Source organism: Trachurus japonicus, chromosome 5, assembly GCF_045865225.1.
Source record: "Trachurus japonicus isolate A0001 chromosome 5, Traja_1.0".
Lineage (NCBI taxonomy): Eukaryota > Metazoa > Chordata > Actinopteri > Carangiformes > Carangidae > Trachurus > Trachurus japonicus.
This window is the reverse complement of record NC_140911.1, coordinates 7225744-7243152: the sequence shown is the minus strand read 5'-3', so window position 1 is coordinate 7243152 and position 17409 is coordinate 7225744. Positions and strand designations below refer to the sequence as shown.

Below are 17409 nucleotides of genomic sequence, written 5' to 3'. Positions count from 1 at the left end.
TGGGGGGGGGGGGAACATAAAAGAAACATCAGTTCTGCATTTTCACTTGAATACTTATTATTTTTTGTACAATTTCCCTTCCACGTAAGAGAGACAGAACCCGGACAAACAGGAAACAAAGAAAGAAAGAAAAACCCAAATGCGACATCAGGTTTTTAGCAGTGGACAGATACATTTGACAGGTAACACTGAGCTTCTGAACACAGAGCATCCTCACACTAACAGTTAGTATCTCACCTTCTACTAATCTAGAGTCTACAACACTGTCTCACATCGCTGAGGAGTTCCTCCTTTTTTTTCCCCTCCCTCCATAATTTATCCCCACTTCCTGTTAACTCCTGTGCTTTTTGTCCATGTCCTCCTTTTCATGTCGTCCTCCTCCTCTCTGTCTCTCTCTTTCTTTCTTTCTCTTTCTCTCGCTCTCTCTCTCTTCCCTCCTGTTCCTCTTTACTCCTGGATGTTGAGGATCTGTGCCGACAGTCCGTGGTGCCAGTTCTTCAGCTTGGCAAAGCGAGGCCCTTTCACCTCTGACTCAAACTTCTCTCTGATGGAGGAGAAGGAAGGACACGGCTCTTACATCAGGTAATTAATTAATCCCATTTGTAAGAGAATAGCTCAGCAATTTTGTTGTTTGTGTCGCTACGCTTATTTGCTTTTGTGCTGAAAACTCAATAAGAAGATTGATACCACTCTCGTGTCATGTCTGTGAACGGCTCCACTTTGGCTTCGTCTCAAGGAAACGAAATAAACCAACAACCAAGACGCAACATGTTAATTAGGAATGCCTGAGTAATTGAGCCTGTTTGGTTCTCAGGTATTTGCATTTGAGTCACAGCGGGAGGCATCAGTTTCATCTAAAAAATAATTAACTGGGGATGTTTGAGGAACTCGTGGAAGATGGAAAACAATTATCCAAAATACCACAATGACTCTAATGTAATGCTAATATTTGAGAGGCGTGAACTGAGGCCCATTTGTTTCTAGTCCATGTACTAAATTAATTAATTTAAAACGATAAACAATTGGGGGAATGGGAAACATTGTGCATGAGGTTCATCATCAAGGATGCAATTACAAAAGCATGCTGAAGCTTAATGAGCATTTGTGGATCTGTTGGTTAGAAACTAGGAACAAACATTGGTTTAATAATCTGATGTTTTGTCGATCAATCACTCCACTTTTTTACTTTATGGACTTTATTGCTTTATAAGAAAGTCACCTGATGCTCTTGTCATAATCACTACAGCTACTAACGGTCCTTATCACTTGGACTCGACTCTCTTAGATCACTAGATGTCACTTAAAGGGACAACGAGGAGTTTCTATTTGGTTATAAAAAAGTCTCACGTTAATGTGGATGAATCTACGCTATACAACACTTGTTAATGGGCCCATTTTCGATAAATATATTGTTTTGTCTCTATGGTTATTTTGTTATTATTAGTGGTGGTGGAAATGCTGGGCGAGTCGACCAGCGTTTCCTTACTTTCGGTTTCGTGGCGAGTCATGAGAATAACGCCGCCGAATGGTGGGAACTACGACGGTATGTGATCGTCTTCCAACCTCCGACTTTAATTCTTGATGAATGAAAACATGAGTCTGTCTTGCGCCGGTCAAAGAATTTCACGGTGCGGAGGCTCATAAATGTAGTGAGAAAACGCTTTGCTTTTCCAAAACTCCTCGTTGTCCCTTTAACAATAAAACGTAACAATGGATCGTGAGACGCTGCCTCCACAAATGACTTTTGATCAATGTAGGCTATAAACTTGAGTGGTATCAATTTTTTCATCTCACAAAGAGCAAATGAACATATATCCCAAAATGCTGCAACAAGAAGAAATGTTCAATTATGGAAAAAAAACGGTAACACTTTACAATAAGGGTCCCTTAATTAACATTAGTTAGTACATTATTAAGCATTCATATATAAACTAATGTGTTAATTAATGCTGAGTAATGCATACATAATGATAACTAATTACATATTCAACTTTTATTATTACTTAATAATTTACTAACTAACTTTGAGTAGTAAACATTAATTAACTGCTTACTTATAGGCTACATTAAAGCAGAAGTAAGCGATCCGGTGGTTTTGGCTAACTTCTTGTCAGCAGATGGAGTTAGCAGTCTCCGCCCTCGTCCCTACGTCACCACATTCCCGCGCATCCCTTGGCTGCACACACAGAGAGGACCGCCCCTTTATGCCGTTCTCTCTCCTCATTGGATAAAGGTTGTAGGATACAAGGAAAGTTTTCTCCTCGGCTTACAGCAGAGCAGAGTGACTGACAGACCTGTGTTTTGGACCAAACACTCTATATAAGTGATTCCCGTCGGAAGATAGAACTATTTAGGACTCATATTAACACAAATATTCCGCTTACTTCTGCTTTAATTAATGTGTTTCCTAATCCTAAGTAATACATAATAATGATTGTTAATATATCTGTAAACAGTTAATTAATGCTTAATAATGTACTAACTAACATTAATTAAGGGACCCTTATTATAAAGTGTTACCAAAAAAACAAAGGTGCATGCAGAGCTGAGCTGCTGCTGCCTGCAGGAAGTGAGGAGTCTGCAACAAACCCCTCCTTACCTCGACCTCTGCAGGGCTTCCTCATCTGGGTCTTGCACTGTGTGAGGAGGGAGACACTTGTTAAGGACTCACTAATGAGATGATAACGGAGTGTGAGCAAGAAGTGAGGATTGGCAGAGATGAGCATCAAGAAGGTCAAGAAGAGGAGAGAAAGTAGGGAAAGCCAAATGAGACAGCCAAAAAAAAAAGAGAGTAGTCATTGTGTACTGACTGTATTCGGTGCCAGTGATGTGGGCCAGGGTCCTGAAGCTCTTGGACTGCAGGTTGGCAGCGCGACGAGCCCACTCAGACATGTCCTGGTTTCCCCCTGGCCTGATCACTGCCTGGTACACGGGGGATGCACAGTCGACCACAGGGTCCTTGACGGGCAGTACGCTGCTGCTGAAGGGGAGAGGAGGTCTGAGTGAAGGAGGGCCGTCTACAACCACAGAGGCTGAACCACTCTTGTCTTAAGGGCTATTGTATGTTTGGTGTTTATATATGTTATGTGTCTCAAATTAAAAAGTTAATGACATACAGCGTGGGTTAAGAAATATAAATATAAATCCTTACCACTAAACCTAACAATCGCAGGTCAAATCAACTTTTAAAAAATGCATTTTCTTTCAGAGTGGGTTAAAAACAATGGAAAAATGGTGGGAAATGATAAGAAATACATAGTTCTGCACTAACATCTCACCAGTTTGACCTCTGGCCACACATCACCTCATCATTTCTGATGAACGTGTTTAGGTTTGGTCACTAATAGTGCAACTTTTATGTGTTGTTAAGTTGCAACCAAACACTTTGACTTTAAATATATCATCATGTTTCCAATTACAAATCAGACAATGTGAATACTGGTGAGAGTGTTGCAGTCTATGTAACCTACCACTAGGGGGCACCAGTGTCAGTTAGAAAACATAGAAAACTTCCCTTTGCACCTACTGTATAGAAGACAGAGAGAGTTTACACAGTAATATAACTGTAATAGTGTTGTTGTTTTATTCAGCATTAATGAGTGTTAGAGAAGTCGGTCAGTACAAGTCGGACAGTAGTTGTTTGAAAACCTGTGATTTGATACTCAGAACATTCCCATGCCATGAAATCCCATCAGGTTCCTCGGGCTTCGACGCTGTATCTGCTTTTCCTTTTCAATGAGGACTCCAAAAAAAGAGAGGACCCAAACACAACTTGCACTCTCACACTCTGACCAAAGTACTTCCGAGTACTTCTACACACAAGACCGCATGACGGACCCGGTCCCATGGCGGCCTTGTGGTTAGTTAGTTTGTTCGTCAAACACCTCGGTTTTGATACACGTCAGGAACAACAAATGTAAAGACATAAAAAATAGCAGATAAATAGATGCTGTGGATCTTGTATATTAGTTGATGTGACATTTTGGAGCGATGCACAAGCTGTTACCAAAATGAGACGGAGGAAGGAGACACATGAATGAGGCGAGGCGAGGCGAGGCGAGGCGAGGATGGAAAAGGAGCGCCGCTGCTGTACTTACGCCAAGGGGGAGCCCGCCTCCTCACTGCATGGGGTCGCAACCAGGAAGGGAAGATGGGGAGGGATGGGTGGAGGACAGCACAGGTGTGGTTGGTTGATTGGTTGTGGATGGAATGAGCAGAGGAAAGTGGGTGAAAGGCAGGGAGGAGTACAGTACGTGGCACGAACACAGACAACAAGGAAAAGCCCGGCCATACGTAGCTGCACGTCGTACGAGTCGTAGCAGCCTAAAGTCTATACGTTTAAAAAGCTGCTTTCCAATTGGGCTTTTCAAGCAAAATGTATCTTAAAGGGTCGGTTCACCCAAATTATATATATAAAAAAAGGGATCCTAGCCATATTTGTTTGTTTTTTGCAAAGGTTGTGTGTCCATCTGCAAGATTTCTACACCCTTGAGTTGTGATGTTGGAAGGGCTGCCGGTTCAGGAAGTATCCTGGCTTCTCATGGATAATCAATATTCATATTAAATTTAACCTTCTGCTTCGTTTCTTAGATGTTTCCTGTAAGTTTGGTGATAGTCTCCAAAAACATACAATACCCACGGGCCCAACTGATTCACCAAACGATAGATCGAGGGCCTAAAAATGAATTGAATTATGAACTATGGACAAACTCAGCAGCACCCCAAAACAGAGTATATTGTTTGGTGTTTGATTATTGGCTTTTTGTGCTCAACATTTTTGTAGTTGGACTTTTTGTTTGAGTACAGTGTAATTTAAAAACCCAAATGGGGGTGAAGACAATTTTTAAAAAGACTCTTTCTTTGGTAGAAAGATGTCCCAGAGTGACCACCAGGATGCTGTTGAGAAAGGAGCACCAAGGTCATCTGAACTATCCAATCTCATTAAATCGAAAGTGGAGAAATCTTAGAGATGGACAAAAAACCTGGACATGAAGGTTTTTTTTGTTGTTGTTTGTTGTAATTCGGGTGAACCGACACTTCAGTTTCTTGGCGCGTGGGCTGGTTTGATCAGTGTGAAGTGTTGTCAGGTGCGTGAGTGGAGAGAGCACGTACGAGTCCAGAGAGATGGTGGGGAGGGGAAAGAGGGGTCAGTTTGGTGGAGGGACCTCACCTGTCGTGTCCCTTGGCCTGCGACTGGCCTGCGATGGCGTCCATGATGGCATCCTGTGAGTACATGCTGATTGGTGTGTTGTACTGGGCGTGAACGATGGTGGCCTTTCCACCCGGACCCCTCACCTCGATGGGCTTGTGGGTGGACAGGGCTGAGTCTTTCAGAGCAATGGGGTTGAAGCTGGGGGTGTATTCCACACTGTCAGTGTCAGAGGTCAATGGGACGCAGGGGGTTGGGGGGTTGGGAGGGTTTGGGGGGGGTTTCAGGTGCACGGGTGAAGAGGAGTGGGTTAACAGACGTGGGGAGGAGGAGGAGGAAGAGGAAGAGGAGAGGGTTAACAGACGGGAGGAGGGGGTCAGGAAGGAGAGGAATTTGAGAGGAGAGAAATGACAGAGAAAGCACCAAAGTGAAGGGAGGAAAGTGGGTCAGCATGCAGAGATGCAACCGACAGACAGGGGGAGCTGTTGTACCGGGCAATATTCACTCTGAATTCACTTCTCGACAACAAACTATACTTCTAAATATGCCCCAGTTTCGTACTACAAACATTTATTTTAGGCATTTCTCTCAGGTTGAATGATGCTCTTATTGGAAAACTCCAATGACAAAATTCAATGTATTCAAAGTTTTTCCTTTAAGGATGTAAATTCATTTCCAAGACCATGGAAATAATACAAAACTGTCAGTAACAGTGATAATTGCGCTCTGGGAAATGTATTTTGATGTATGACAACTTTCAAATTAAAAAAAAACTGACTTTAGTCCATAATGTGTACACTACTTAGCATTAGTATGTAGTGTGGAACTGGGACAGAGGCTTAAACAATCAATTAGGTTCTGTCACTAACGACAAAATAGAAACTTTTACTGGAGGGAAACATCAATATAAATCTGACACACCAGTCCAAAAGAAAACCAAACATGCTAATTTAACAGAACAGCAACCACCAGACTGAACCGACAGGACTGATTATTATCTGATAATACACAATGACACAAACACACAGCGCAGATGGTCCTTCGCTGACACACACACACACACACACTAACTGCTCATGCATTCACAAAATGAATATGAAAGTGAAACAGTTTGGAAAATAAATATTTCTAAACACATATAATCAAGCGTAATCTTGGAGATCTTATCTTTATGATTTCATAAAGTATATTTAGTCAAAACCTTATTGATAAAGCTGAAGGAAAAGTAGAAAGTCTCACCGTTTACTCAAGTAAAGTCAAGACAGCTTGAGTTTTACTTTTTCACTTCAGCTGCTGTTAATGATCTGACACAGAGGACCTGCTGTTACAGACACACTGAAGCTTCACACACATGAACTTCACTTCACTTCACTTCACTTCACAGCAGAACCACCAGCTAAAAACGAAACCCCTTCACTACTTCATGCACAATAAAAACTCGGGAACACGATGGTACTGACTTTGCAGCTGTGTTTGCGATAACCTGAAACACACCAGAGAAGGACAGACAGAGAGGGAGAGAATGTAATGAATCACCGGTGATATTTTGGTGACAACAATGGCACCATGTGCGTTTGCTGGGAAACTCTCCAAATAATCAGCGCTATCCTGTAATCCCATGTAGCTACAGGTAAGAATAGAAATGGCCATATTTCCCAGCTCCCCCCCCCCCCCACTCTGCATCATCGGGAGTGACTGACAAGGGCAGAAGTGCCTCGATCACATGACACAGGACAGGGGGGGTCGGGGAGGTCTGCAGAGACACATTTAGCACTGAACAGACACAAATACACACAACTACACAAACACAACACAAACCACCTGATCCACTTATGTCAGAAGTGCAGCAGCTATGAATACAGGCAGAGGAGGAGAAGCTGCCATGACTGCACTGTAATGTACAAGGTGTTATACGACGGAATAAATCACAAGTGAGCAAGCTGTTCCAGCACGTTCGCATCCAGACTTTATCAAACTGAATAACTTCCATCGCTGCCACTGCAGTAATGACGGCGATGCCTGAGAGTGCGTCACAATAAATCAGCTGCTGGATTCAAATCAATAGTGAGCTAAAGTGAAACTGGAACTTCCATAAGGGAAAAAAAACCTCAGTGTACCTAGGAAACTTTACACCTTTTCTCAATTACACTATCTTTCAAATGTGAAATGTTTCACTTTTTATGTTAATCTGACATCTGAATGAAGCCCCAGAGTGCTTAGTATTAAATAAATCGGTAACCCTTTAATTTACAGGCTGCTAATTACGTGATAATGTCAAGAAATAACAGGTAATAACAAGTAATTTTGTCATAATGTCTAGAAATAGCCTAGAAATAACAGTCAATTTCATAGTAATGTTGAGAAATATAGCCATACTGTAGACATAACAATGATAACGATTGATTGCTAATAGTGCAGGAATAACGGTCAATTGTAAGGACTTGGTGGTGGAGAAAAATTTGGGTTTTCCCAAACAATTCAAAGCATTAAAAGCATGTGTAATCTTTTGCCTTTATGGAAAACATGAAATTACTATGAAATTGACCGTTATTTCTAGGCTATTTCTTGACATTACCACGCAATTCTTTGTTATTTCTTGGCTATTTCTTGACATTATCACGTAATTAGCGGCCTGTAAATTAAAGGGTTATAAAAACCTCCCTAAAAATACTCCTCAAAAAGGATTGTACTAGTTTTAGTTTGGAGGTGGGAATTGGAAACTGGTTAATCCTTGAATATTGAAATGTAAGTCCAGGAACAGGCCTTTTTTTTTTTTTTTTCAGATGAGAAGTTGCACCATCGACTTCCAGGAGCCAAATAAAAGGACCATCATGGATCTAGTGTCACGGTCTTTTGGCTCTTCATACAGTAGGCCTACATGGATCGGATGCGTTCAGGGTACAGTAGGTGAAGTGGAACGTGCTCGCAGCAGCAGCAGCAGCACCTCACACGTGAGACTTCTCCCTACAGACGAGCATTTGTATGTGTATGTGTGTGTGTGTGTGTGTGTGTGTGTGTGTGTATTGGGAGGGGGGGGGTTCTTATCTCAGGTTTGGAAAAGAGGCATTCAGGGGATTCAGGATGATGGTGTGTAATCGGAGCAGAACATTCCATGACCATGTACAACAGCTGCTCTCTCCGATGTGTGTGTGTGCCAGAGGAATCAAGAGTCCCCATATACCCAGTGAGGTGGGGCCGTTGGCATGGTACTTGCCGTCATCGTCCCGCGGACTGAGTCTGGAGCACGTTTCCTGACACCTGACTGACTTTCCCTCTCGGCCTCTTTTACTGTAAAGCAGCAGCAGCAGCAGCAGCAGCAGCAGCAGCCCGAGGCTCGAGGCTCCAGAGGGGAAACGCATTAGTGGAGCGACTGATACCTGGATGTTATATGTCAGAGGCCGGGGCACATTACGCCCTTAATTAACCTCTACATGTATTGCATTGCATTGCATTGCATGACTTCACCTCCATCCTCTTTCCCAACAACAACTTGACTTGAAGGATTTAATATATGTAGCCAGCCTAACATTCAGATTCAGATTATTGTTATAAATGATACCGACTGGTGGACGTTTACTGAACTGCAGTTATCTCTCGCTCCGTAGATAGCCATAGCCATCAGCTAGCATCCAAAACAGCAACATGACATACGTGAGAGTGAACGTGACAGAGCGGCATTGTGTTGATAGATGAGGTAACTACAGCTGCACTATTCTATAGTTGGATTATAAACTATATTTTAGACTATTTTTGACTCTCTAGAGCTAACGCAGCGCTAAAACAAAGCGTCGGGACAGTTCTGGCCATGTAAGACCCATAGTTTTCACTCAACAATGGTCACGTTTCTGTTTGGCTAGATGGGATTCACTAGGCCTACTTACGTTTTAATTTTTTTGTATTTTCATGTTGCAATAGCAGACTCAATTTCTATGCTAACATTACAGTAGGTAGTGTTGCACAGTGTTGATGCAATGTACAGATGAAAGCAATGAGGTACCGCCACAGTCTCGTTAATTAATGGGAAACACTGATACTGTAATGCATTTTAGCAAAAACATGGGAAAGAAAATCACTGGTTGCACATGTATATTTACAATTAGTTTCTGCTCCTCTTAGTTTTATGACAGTAAACTTAATCTAAATGCAATTACAAAATGTTTGAACATATTAGTTTTTAAGTTGGGAATTTTAGTTTCTAGTGGCCTAAAACTATCCATACTGTTGCCTCATTAAATGTTCACCTCCCTGTGACCTCAACAGTAAATTCAACTCACCAAAAAAAAAAAAAAAAAAAGCCTCACAAGTAAGTCTCTGCTTCCCCAGGCAAGACAGGAATAAGTACTCTGCATTCCCCTCAGCAGCTGAGGACAGGGTGGGGGTTTGTTTGCTCGAAGATTAAAAAAAAAAAGAAAAAAAGAGGGAAATCAGGAGCTGAGACAGCAAAATATTTCTTTTCTGCAAAATCATGTCCCCGATTTCATTTTTCATTGACCATACGAGTCTGTACCATTCACAAGAACGGAGGAAACCAAAAGCTCATTCATATCGCGGTCTAACCCCCGGCCGCTTGGATCTCAGTCGAATTTGACAGCATCTGAGAACCTGAGGCTGAATCCACGCGACCTTTAGTTCAGTCTCTCAGATCTGCCTGTAATAAAGATCGTCAAATGACCCTGTAGTCTGATCTCCTGCTATTCTGTTACCTGGATTCACTCCAGGTATGTTTGTGTGTACGCTCCCAAAATAGTGCCACGTGTGACAGGAATGAATGCTGGGATTGCGCTGGAAAGTTCTGAGTATATTTTCTCATCAGGGTCCTGTTAATGTGAGGTTAAACAAAGGTGCGACTCCATTGCTCCAGAGTGAATGTTACTTTTTCCTGGGTGTGTTGTTGGTTTTAAGGTAGATCCCTGTAAGTCATCTCCACCGGGTGTTACATAACTGCGGGTTAATAAATATCCTTTCGGTAAACCTACCCCAGCGGTGAAACTCCCCCGGCAGCTGCCGCCCCGTCTCCTAACTTGCCCTGCATCAGCATCATTTCTTTGAGAGTTTCGGGAGAGTAGAGGCCGATGGGGGAATTGTACTGCCCCCGCTGACCTGGTGGAGACAGGGCAGCTGCTGCAGGAGAGCCAGGAGCCTTGACCGGGGTCGAGAAGAGCTCCGGATCTTTTTTAAGCACTTCAGAGGGCGATTTATCCTGGAAAATTTATAGGACACTCACATTTGCATTTTAATTTATCTCCAAAAATAGATTTCTTGCTTTTATAACTTTCTAAAAGGAGGTGCAGAGAGTGTAAAAAGGGAAATGAGACTGAATGGAGACGCTTGTGTTGCCCTTATTTCCCTGTCATGTGGTCTGTGTTTGTGTGTTTGGTGACCTCTGACTCCCCTGCAAGTTGCACTGTGGATATTTCACACTAGAGGGCAGCAGGACACTGTCTGATGGGCGAGACGTTGTTTCTCATAAAAACACACAGGACAAGAATACAGAACGGGAGCGACAGACGAAATGTAGGACAAATATGCAGAAGTCCGCGTTATGTTTGCACGGATAAGTGGTGGTTTAGTTTTAGTGTTGCCTGGGTGTTTGTACCTTCTGGTGGGGGATGACGGGCATGGGTGAGTCCATTCTTGGAGTTGCTGTGGGAACTGGTGCAGGGCGTCTTGATCTGTAGATTAAAACAGCAAAGTATTAAAGCCTGTGAATTTAATTACATTCATCTGTTCAAGGGGGTAAAACAATAAATCTGTCTTCGGTTCATGTACCAGATTTTGTATTTGCATATTTACACAGTATTTTCTGCAGTAATTTTGTGTATTCTCTTGAATTAAGTCAATTCATTTTGTGGACAAACACACATGAGATGCTAATTATTATTCAGTGCAGAGTATTTATATGTGGGTTAAAAGTGAAGCACCATCTGTGGATATTTTAAGTCGTTGACCTCTTCCAAAAACATCCACACTGATTTATCCCGCTTCCTTTTTACGCTCTGACATTCACATTATCCAGAACCGGGACCTTGACTGTTCTCGTTGCAGCTTCTACTGCAGTTTGTGTGTCTCTCTGTGTGTTGTTTTTCTTAAGCTGTGAAGTGTGCAGGTTGTTTACTTCTGCATGGTGAGGACCAGTTTGCTGGTCACAGACTTGATCTTGTTCTGGGCCTCCAGGTGCGTCATCCCCTCAGTGCTCGCCCCGTCGATGGCTGAGATGATGTCTCCCTGGGTCAGGCTGCCGCCCGCCGCCTTGCTGGCCGGGGTTATCTATGGAGGAGGGGGGGCAGGTCAACGGAGGGGGTCACACACGGACAAGTGACACAGATTCCTCATGAAACACATACACAAGCCGGGCTGACAAAGATATGCACTTAACACCACGTCACAGAAATATGCCAAAGGAGTGAGTAAATACTTCTAGAGGTATAGCGGGTGATGCATATCAGTTAAATCTAAATTAAAGTGTTTCATATTAAGCCTCATATAACGCCACACGTTAAACGGCGCCGCAGCTTCGGCTAATATGTGATTTCCTCTGTGATGCAACACCTCGCTCCGTGTGTAGCTGCTGTTTCAGCTGTGACTGCAGCAGCTCAGTAAATGAGGCTTAGAAGGTAGAGAGCAAAATAAACTAATCCATCTGATCTGCCTCCGAAGAGCCGCAGATTAAAGTTTCAGTTTTTTTTTTTTTGGGGGGGGGGTGATTGACAGAGTGGAACCATATACTAATCAGTTTCCACAGCAGTAAATAAAAGTCTTTATCTCAGAGACGGATGCAGAGAAAAGCAGCAGGAGTTTGTCTAAAAGAGCCATAACATGAGTTTTTATATCTTATTTGGGCCGAGAGAGGAAAATATTAAGGATCCATTAGTGCAGTGATGATAGAGATATAAAGTTAAACCATCTTAAAAACTTCTCCGCTGTATTTCATCAGTGCAGTTTTGACCTTCAGCTGACGACTTACTCCACTGGCTGAGCTACAGATCCAGACTTCAGTGGTTGAACTCCACACACAGGAGGTTTTAACTGAGGCCGGGGGCCTGGGGGGCCATACAGTATTGGGTCTAGGCTTACAGTCAACTCGTTAGAGTTAAAAATAAGCGGCGCTGTTGATGCCTGCGGCTTCACTGTGATTGACCCAGCTGAGCCCCCGCTGCCGTCCCCCCCAAACACACACACTTCACACCACACCCCTCCCACACACCTGCTGCTGACATTCATTCAGGACTTCCTAGATTTTATCCTCTTTTCTGTTTACATTAATTATAGTGCTCCTCTCCACCTGTCACATTTCCCCTTTATTTATTTTCTCCCACTCCTGTCAGTGTTGCACATTTTTTTGTTTCCTTTTTGCACATGGGTCTTTCTCTAGTGTGTGTGTGTGTGTGTGTGTGTGTTTAGAAATCAGAGTTACAGCAGCAAGGCAAAGTGATATCAAGCAGAGAGAAATGATTTCTGCACGACCGCCTCTGTGTAAATCAAACACACATGTAGACACACGACACCACCCGGCCCCCGCTCTGCCATGCATGTTTTCAAACGCACCAAATACTTTAAATGTCCCAGACGACAAACAGAGGATGGAGACTAAAGCAGAGAGAGAGCAACTGCTTTGTTTTTGTGTTTTCTAGTGTGTCAAAGTGCATTAGATCAGCCCATAAAAAGACACAAAGTCGTCCGTTGGGATATATTCTTACTTTTCCCCACGTGCACAAGCTCACGACAGCAGCCAATCAGAGAGCAGGGAGCTGTTTTCATTCATTTAGAAATATCTCACCCTCATGGGAGCTTGTAAATAGACTGAAGTGACACATATTGAGAGAGTTATGATTAGAGATGCTACTGCATTTGAGCAGCTTTTTTCATCATTCACCATTTAATATGTGATTTGGCACATATTTCACGAGTGGGACTAACAAGATGTGAGGAATCCACTGTCTTGGTGCCTCTTTCCTTTCTTAGTTCTTGGCAAAAGTAGGCTGTCATCCAAACCGCGGCTGAGTTACGTCAAACTGTAACAGCACCCCGAGGTGTCACGTCAAGCTGCCGCGGTGTTTTATGTTAACCTGCCGGAGGCCGACATGGCCGCAGGATGAACACAAATCCAGTGACACAATGTCACAACAGCAGACTGGGATCAAACCTGTCCCCCTATAGTCGCCTGAGACTGGGATCAGAGGATGACACATGAGCAGCTGCTTGTGGAGTTTGTGGATCAATGAGACTGAGCAGCATCAGGATGTGCAGAGTTTAGATCCAGGTAAACATCATCTCTCCCTCCTTTTCCTCCTCTCTCATCCCGCCCTAAATCCATCTGCACCCTGCATCATCCCTCACACCGTCCACCACCACGCTCCACGAAAGCTGAAACTGACCATAAGCGATGAATAAAGCTTACTGAAGGTAACACAAGCCGCCATTAGCTTCCTCGCTCACCTCTCTCCATCCATCCACATCTCCTCTCCCAATGCTATTTAAAGGAAACGCTGTAAATACTCAGGCTATCGTGCCAGAGAGAGAGAGAGAGAGGGAGACAGGGAGAGAGAAAGACAGGTCCTGTCTATCTGCTGCAGAGTCAGAACTAAACTAACTAAACTTCTCCCATGTTTTCTTACACTTACTTTTTTTTTTATAATCTAAACTGAGTTTTGAGGGTGTTTGAAGTCACTTATAAGAAAATGGAGCACTAATTGTTTTGTCTGCTGCTGTTTGTGAGAATAGAAATGAGTCTCAAATTTTAGTTTTCAGAGAGTTGAGAGTTAAACGTCTGAATATTGTCAATAAAAATGTGTAATTTTGAGTTTGTGATTGAAAAACAATCCCACTTTAGTCACTTAAAAAGATCATTACATTTAAAGCTTAACTTTGAGGGAGTAGAGGAGATATAAACTTGTATTTAAAGTGCTCAAAGTCTTGATTTTACAAAAAACCACACTCAAACTAACACACCACAAAAACCAACCAAAAAACAAAAACAACAACCCACAAACACAAACCAAAAACACAAAACAAACTAAAAAAAAACAACTATAAAAAATTACACACACAAAAATAACAACCAAATAAAACGACCAAAATACCCCAAAAATCCAACTAAACATTTACGCCAAAGAACCACCCAAAAAAACTCAACCAAAAACAAACAAACGAAAAAAAAACCTTACAAACCAAAGAAACACACAAACCCAAACTACCATAACAACATAAAACCCTACAAAACTATAAACGACACCCTCAACACACAAAACAAAAACACAAAATAACCAAAACAAAACCCATAACACACAACACACAACACACCCAAAAACACACCACTAACACGAACATACAACCCAAAACCGCAAAAAAAAATAAAAACAAAAACAAAACAACAAATAACCACCCTTCTTATTTTCTTTTCTTTCTTCTTCCTTTTTATTCTTCTACTCTTTTCTTTAATTTTTCTATATTTTCCCTTCTTTTTCTTTCTCTTCCTTTTCTCTACCGGCCTCCAATGATGGCAGTGACAGAGGGTCCTAGAGGAGTTTATGTTTTCATTTATTTTTTTTTTTTCCATCCCCCATAGACCATTATATGCACATACATGAGCCCCAATCAGGGAGAAACAGAGGGATCATAATTCTAGGAGTTGAAGGTCCAAAGAATCAAACCTACATTTTTTTTTTTTTTTTTTTTATTTTTTTTTTTATATTTTTTTTTTTTTTTTTTTTATTTTTTTTAACATTTTTTTTTATTTTTTTTTTTTTTTTTTTTTTTTTTTTTTTTTTTTTTTTTTTTTTTTTTTTTTTTTTTTTTTTTTTTTTATTTTTTTTTTTTTTTTTTTTTTTTTTTTTATTTTATTTTATTTTTTTTTTTAAAATTTTTTTTTTTTTTTTTATTTTTATATTTTTTATTTATTTTTTTTTTTTTTTTTTATTTTTTTTTTTGTTTATTTTATTTTTTTATTTAAAATTTTATTATTTTTTAATTACATTATTATTTTTTTATCTAAAATATTAAATTTTTTTTTTTTTTTTTTTTTTTTTATTTTTTTTTTTTTTTCCCTCAGAAAATTTCACATAAATGGTCAATATTTTGTCTGATTCTGGATAAATCAGGGATGTAATCTCAAACTAGTCTATGTGGCGGAGTTACAAATAAAATAGAAATTTCCAGACATTTATTTTCCAATACAACCAAGTCCCAGGAGGCGTCTTACTAAAAGGGCACGGCCCGCCACCACCTCCAACATGCTTGTTTTTGTTGCTCCCTATTGATTTGTCATCCCTCAGAGCATCATAAAACACTGAAGCTGGCTGATTTATTTCGCCACTTATAGGCGATCACTATACCAGTGGGTGGAAAGACACACAAATTTTCCCACTTTGCCAGACTGGACTGGGGATGGGAGGATGGGAGGATCAGAAATATGAAGCGTAATGAAGTGTAATCCTGGAGACTTACGGCCGACAGACAGACAGCGGCCATGGCCAACACCAACACCTCTGAGAGCTTGTACATCAACTTCAGGTGGACCGACTGTAAAAGACTTGTGGGACGAGATGTTGATACTAAACAACTAACAAAAATAGCAGCACAATAAATCTCAGCATGAACAGCAACAACAACTCTCGACATCTCCAAAAAAAAGTACAGGTGTGTCTGCCGCAGGTCGATCAGACTCTGTGAGTATTACCATTAGTTTTACAAACATTTATTATTTCGATAACACTTTATTTGTCTCTATAACACATTATAACCATACTTATAATGAGTTATAATGCAGTTATAGCACTGTATAACTATAGTTATAAACACTCATAAATGATCATAATGCTTTATAACAATAATCATAACACACTATAAAGCATTTTATCATGACTTATAAGGTCAGGTATTATAATACGTTATAATTGTTAGTAACTCGCTGACAATCCCCACATCAATAATGCATTATAAATACAGTTATAATGTGTTATAATTGGCTTATAAAAGTGTTTAACTATCATTATAAACACTCAGAAATTATCATAAGGCTTTATAACAATGAGCATAACACATCATAGAGCAGTTATAACTCTATTATAATACTTGACCTTATAAGCCATTATAAAATGCTCTATGATGTGTTATGGTCATTGTTATAAACCCTTATGATAATTTATGAGTGTTTATAATGATAGTTATACACTATCATCAGTTATACATAGTTTATGAGCCAATTATAACACATTATAACTATATTTAAAATGCATTATCGATGTGGGCATTGTCAGCGAGTTACTAACAATTATAACGTATTATAATACGTCATGATAAAATGCTTTATAGTGTGTCATGAATGATTATTGTTATAAAGCATTATGATCATTTATGAGTGTTTATAACTATAATTATACAGTGCTATAACTGCATTATAACTCATCATAAGTATGGTTATAATGTATTATAGAAATAGGCATCAAATAAAGTGTTACTATTATTTCTACTTGAAGAAACAAGGATTCTGTTGGAGCGTTAAAAAGACGGCTGTAATATATGGTGACAGGGGCCGAGAGACGACCCGACTGTAGGAGAGAGAGAGAGAGCGGAGGAGGAGAGTGATGAATGATGGGAGAGAGGAGGTGGGAAAACAGAACAGGGAGCGAGGTGGAGAGAGAGAGGGGATAAATAAAAAAGATATCAGCAGTATTATGTAAGGAGGAGGAGGTGGAGATGAGGTCAAACAGAAGAAACAGAGGAGTGAAAGGATGAAGCTCAAGACTCAAAATCAGCTTTAGCTTTATTAGCTGTGCACAGACACTCATTTTAAAGGGATAGTCCAACATTTTGTCAAATTGGCCCATTGCCATAATCCCTAGCAGTAGGTTCGTTACCTTTAATTGTCAAATACACAATCCAACAACTCCAAAACGCTCTGGTGGACAAGTTGTGACCTGCACATTCACCACGCTATGAGATAATAACAGAACCTTTCCAGACAGAGTTGTTTTAGAGGTAAATGTAGAGACTGCTTGATGTAAGACTGCCCCCAACACGAACGCGCATCAGCGGTTTTGCATGAATTTACCTCTAAAACAGCTCTGTCTCCTAGCGTTTTGGAGTTGTTGGATTGTGTATTTGATGAGTTTGATGAGGGAAATCAAGAAATCCCATGAGCCTCCATAGCGTAGCTCTGAGCAGCTCGCCGTTCTGCTCCGCCGTTCTAAAAATAGCTTGCACCGGCAATTAAAGGAAATGAACCTACTGCTATGACTATAGTTGATTATGGCAATGGGCCA

At 40.9% G+C, this 17409-nt stretch overlaps 1 protein-coding gene across 4 annotated transcripts; it reads right to left on the bottom strand.

Annotated features, from left to right (window-relative positions):
* Positions 1-305: 305 nt before the first annotated feature.
* On the bottom strand, positions 306-11451 carry ldb3b (LIM domain binding 3b). Of its 4 annotated transcripts, XM_085775879.1 has the most exons (9): positions 11265-11451; positions 10746-10821; positions 6610-6632; positions 5171-5368; positions 4098-4121; positions 2811-2974; positions 2600-2636; positions 452-544; positions 306-421 (listed from the first exon to the last, which is right to left on the bottom strand). In XM_085775879.1, the coding sequence occupies exons 1-9, from the start codon at positions 11330-11332 to the stop codon at positions 316-318; spliced, it is 789 nt and encodes a 262-aa protein (XP_085632005.1). In that variant the 5' UTR covers positions 11333-11451; the 3' UTR covers positions 306-315. The 4 variants fall into 4 exon arrangements, with proteins under 4 accessions (XP_085632005.1, XP_085632006.1, XP_085632007.1 ...); XM_085775880.1 differs by lacking the exon at positions 4098-4121; XM_085775881.1 differs by having other exon boundaries at positions 306-544; positions 2811-2977; positions 11265-11450.
* Positions 11452-17409: the final 5958 nt, after the last annotated feature.

Bases quoted from the DNA above. Each gene is read 5' to 3' on its own strand.
- ldb3b (XM_085775879.1), bottom strand. From the start codon at position 11,332: ATGACGCACCTGGAGGCCCAGAACAAGATCAAGTCTGTGACCAGCAAA. The intron at 10,822-11,264 runs GTAAACAACCTG...TTTAATCTACAG, and splicing joins CTGGTCCTCACCATGCAGAA to ATCAAGACGCCCTGCACCAG. The intron at 4,122-5,170 runs GTGAGGTCCCTC...GACCCCATGCAG, and splicing joins CAGGCCAAGGGACACGACAG to TGAGGAGGCGGGCTCCCCCT.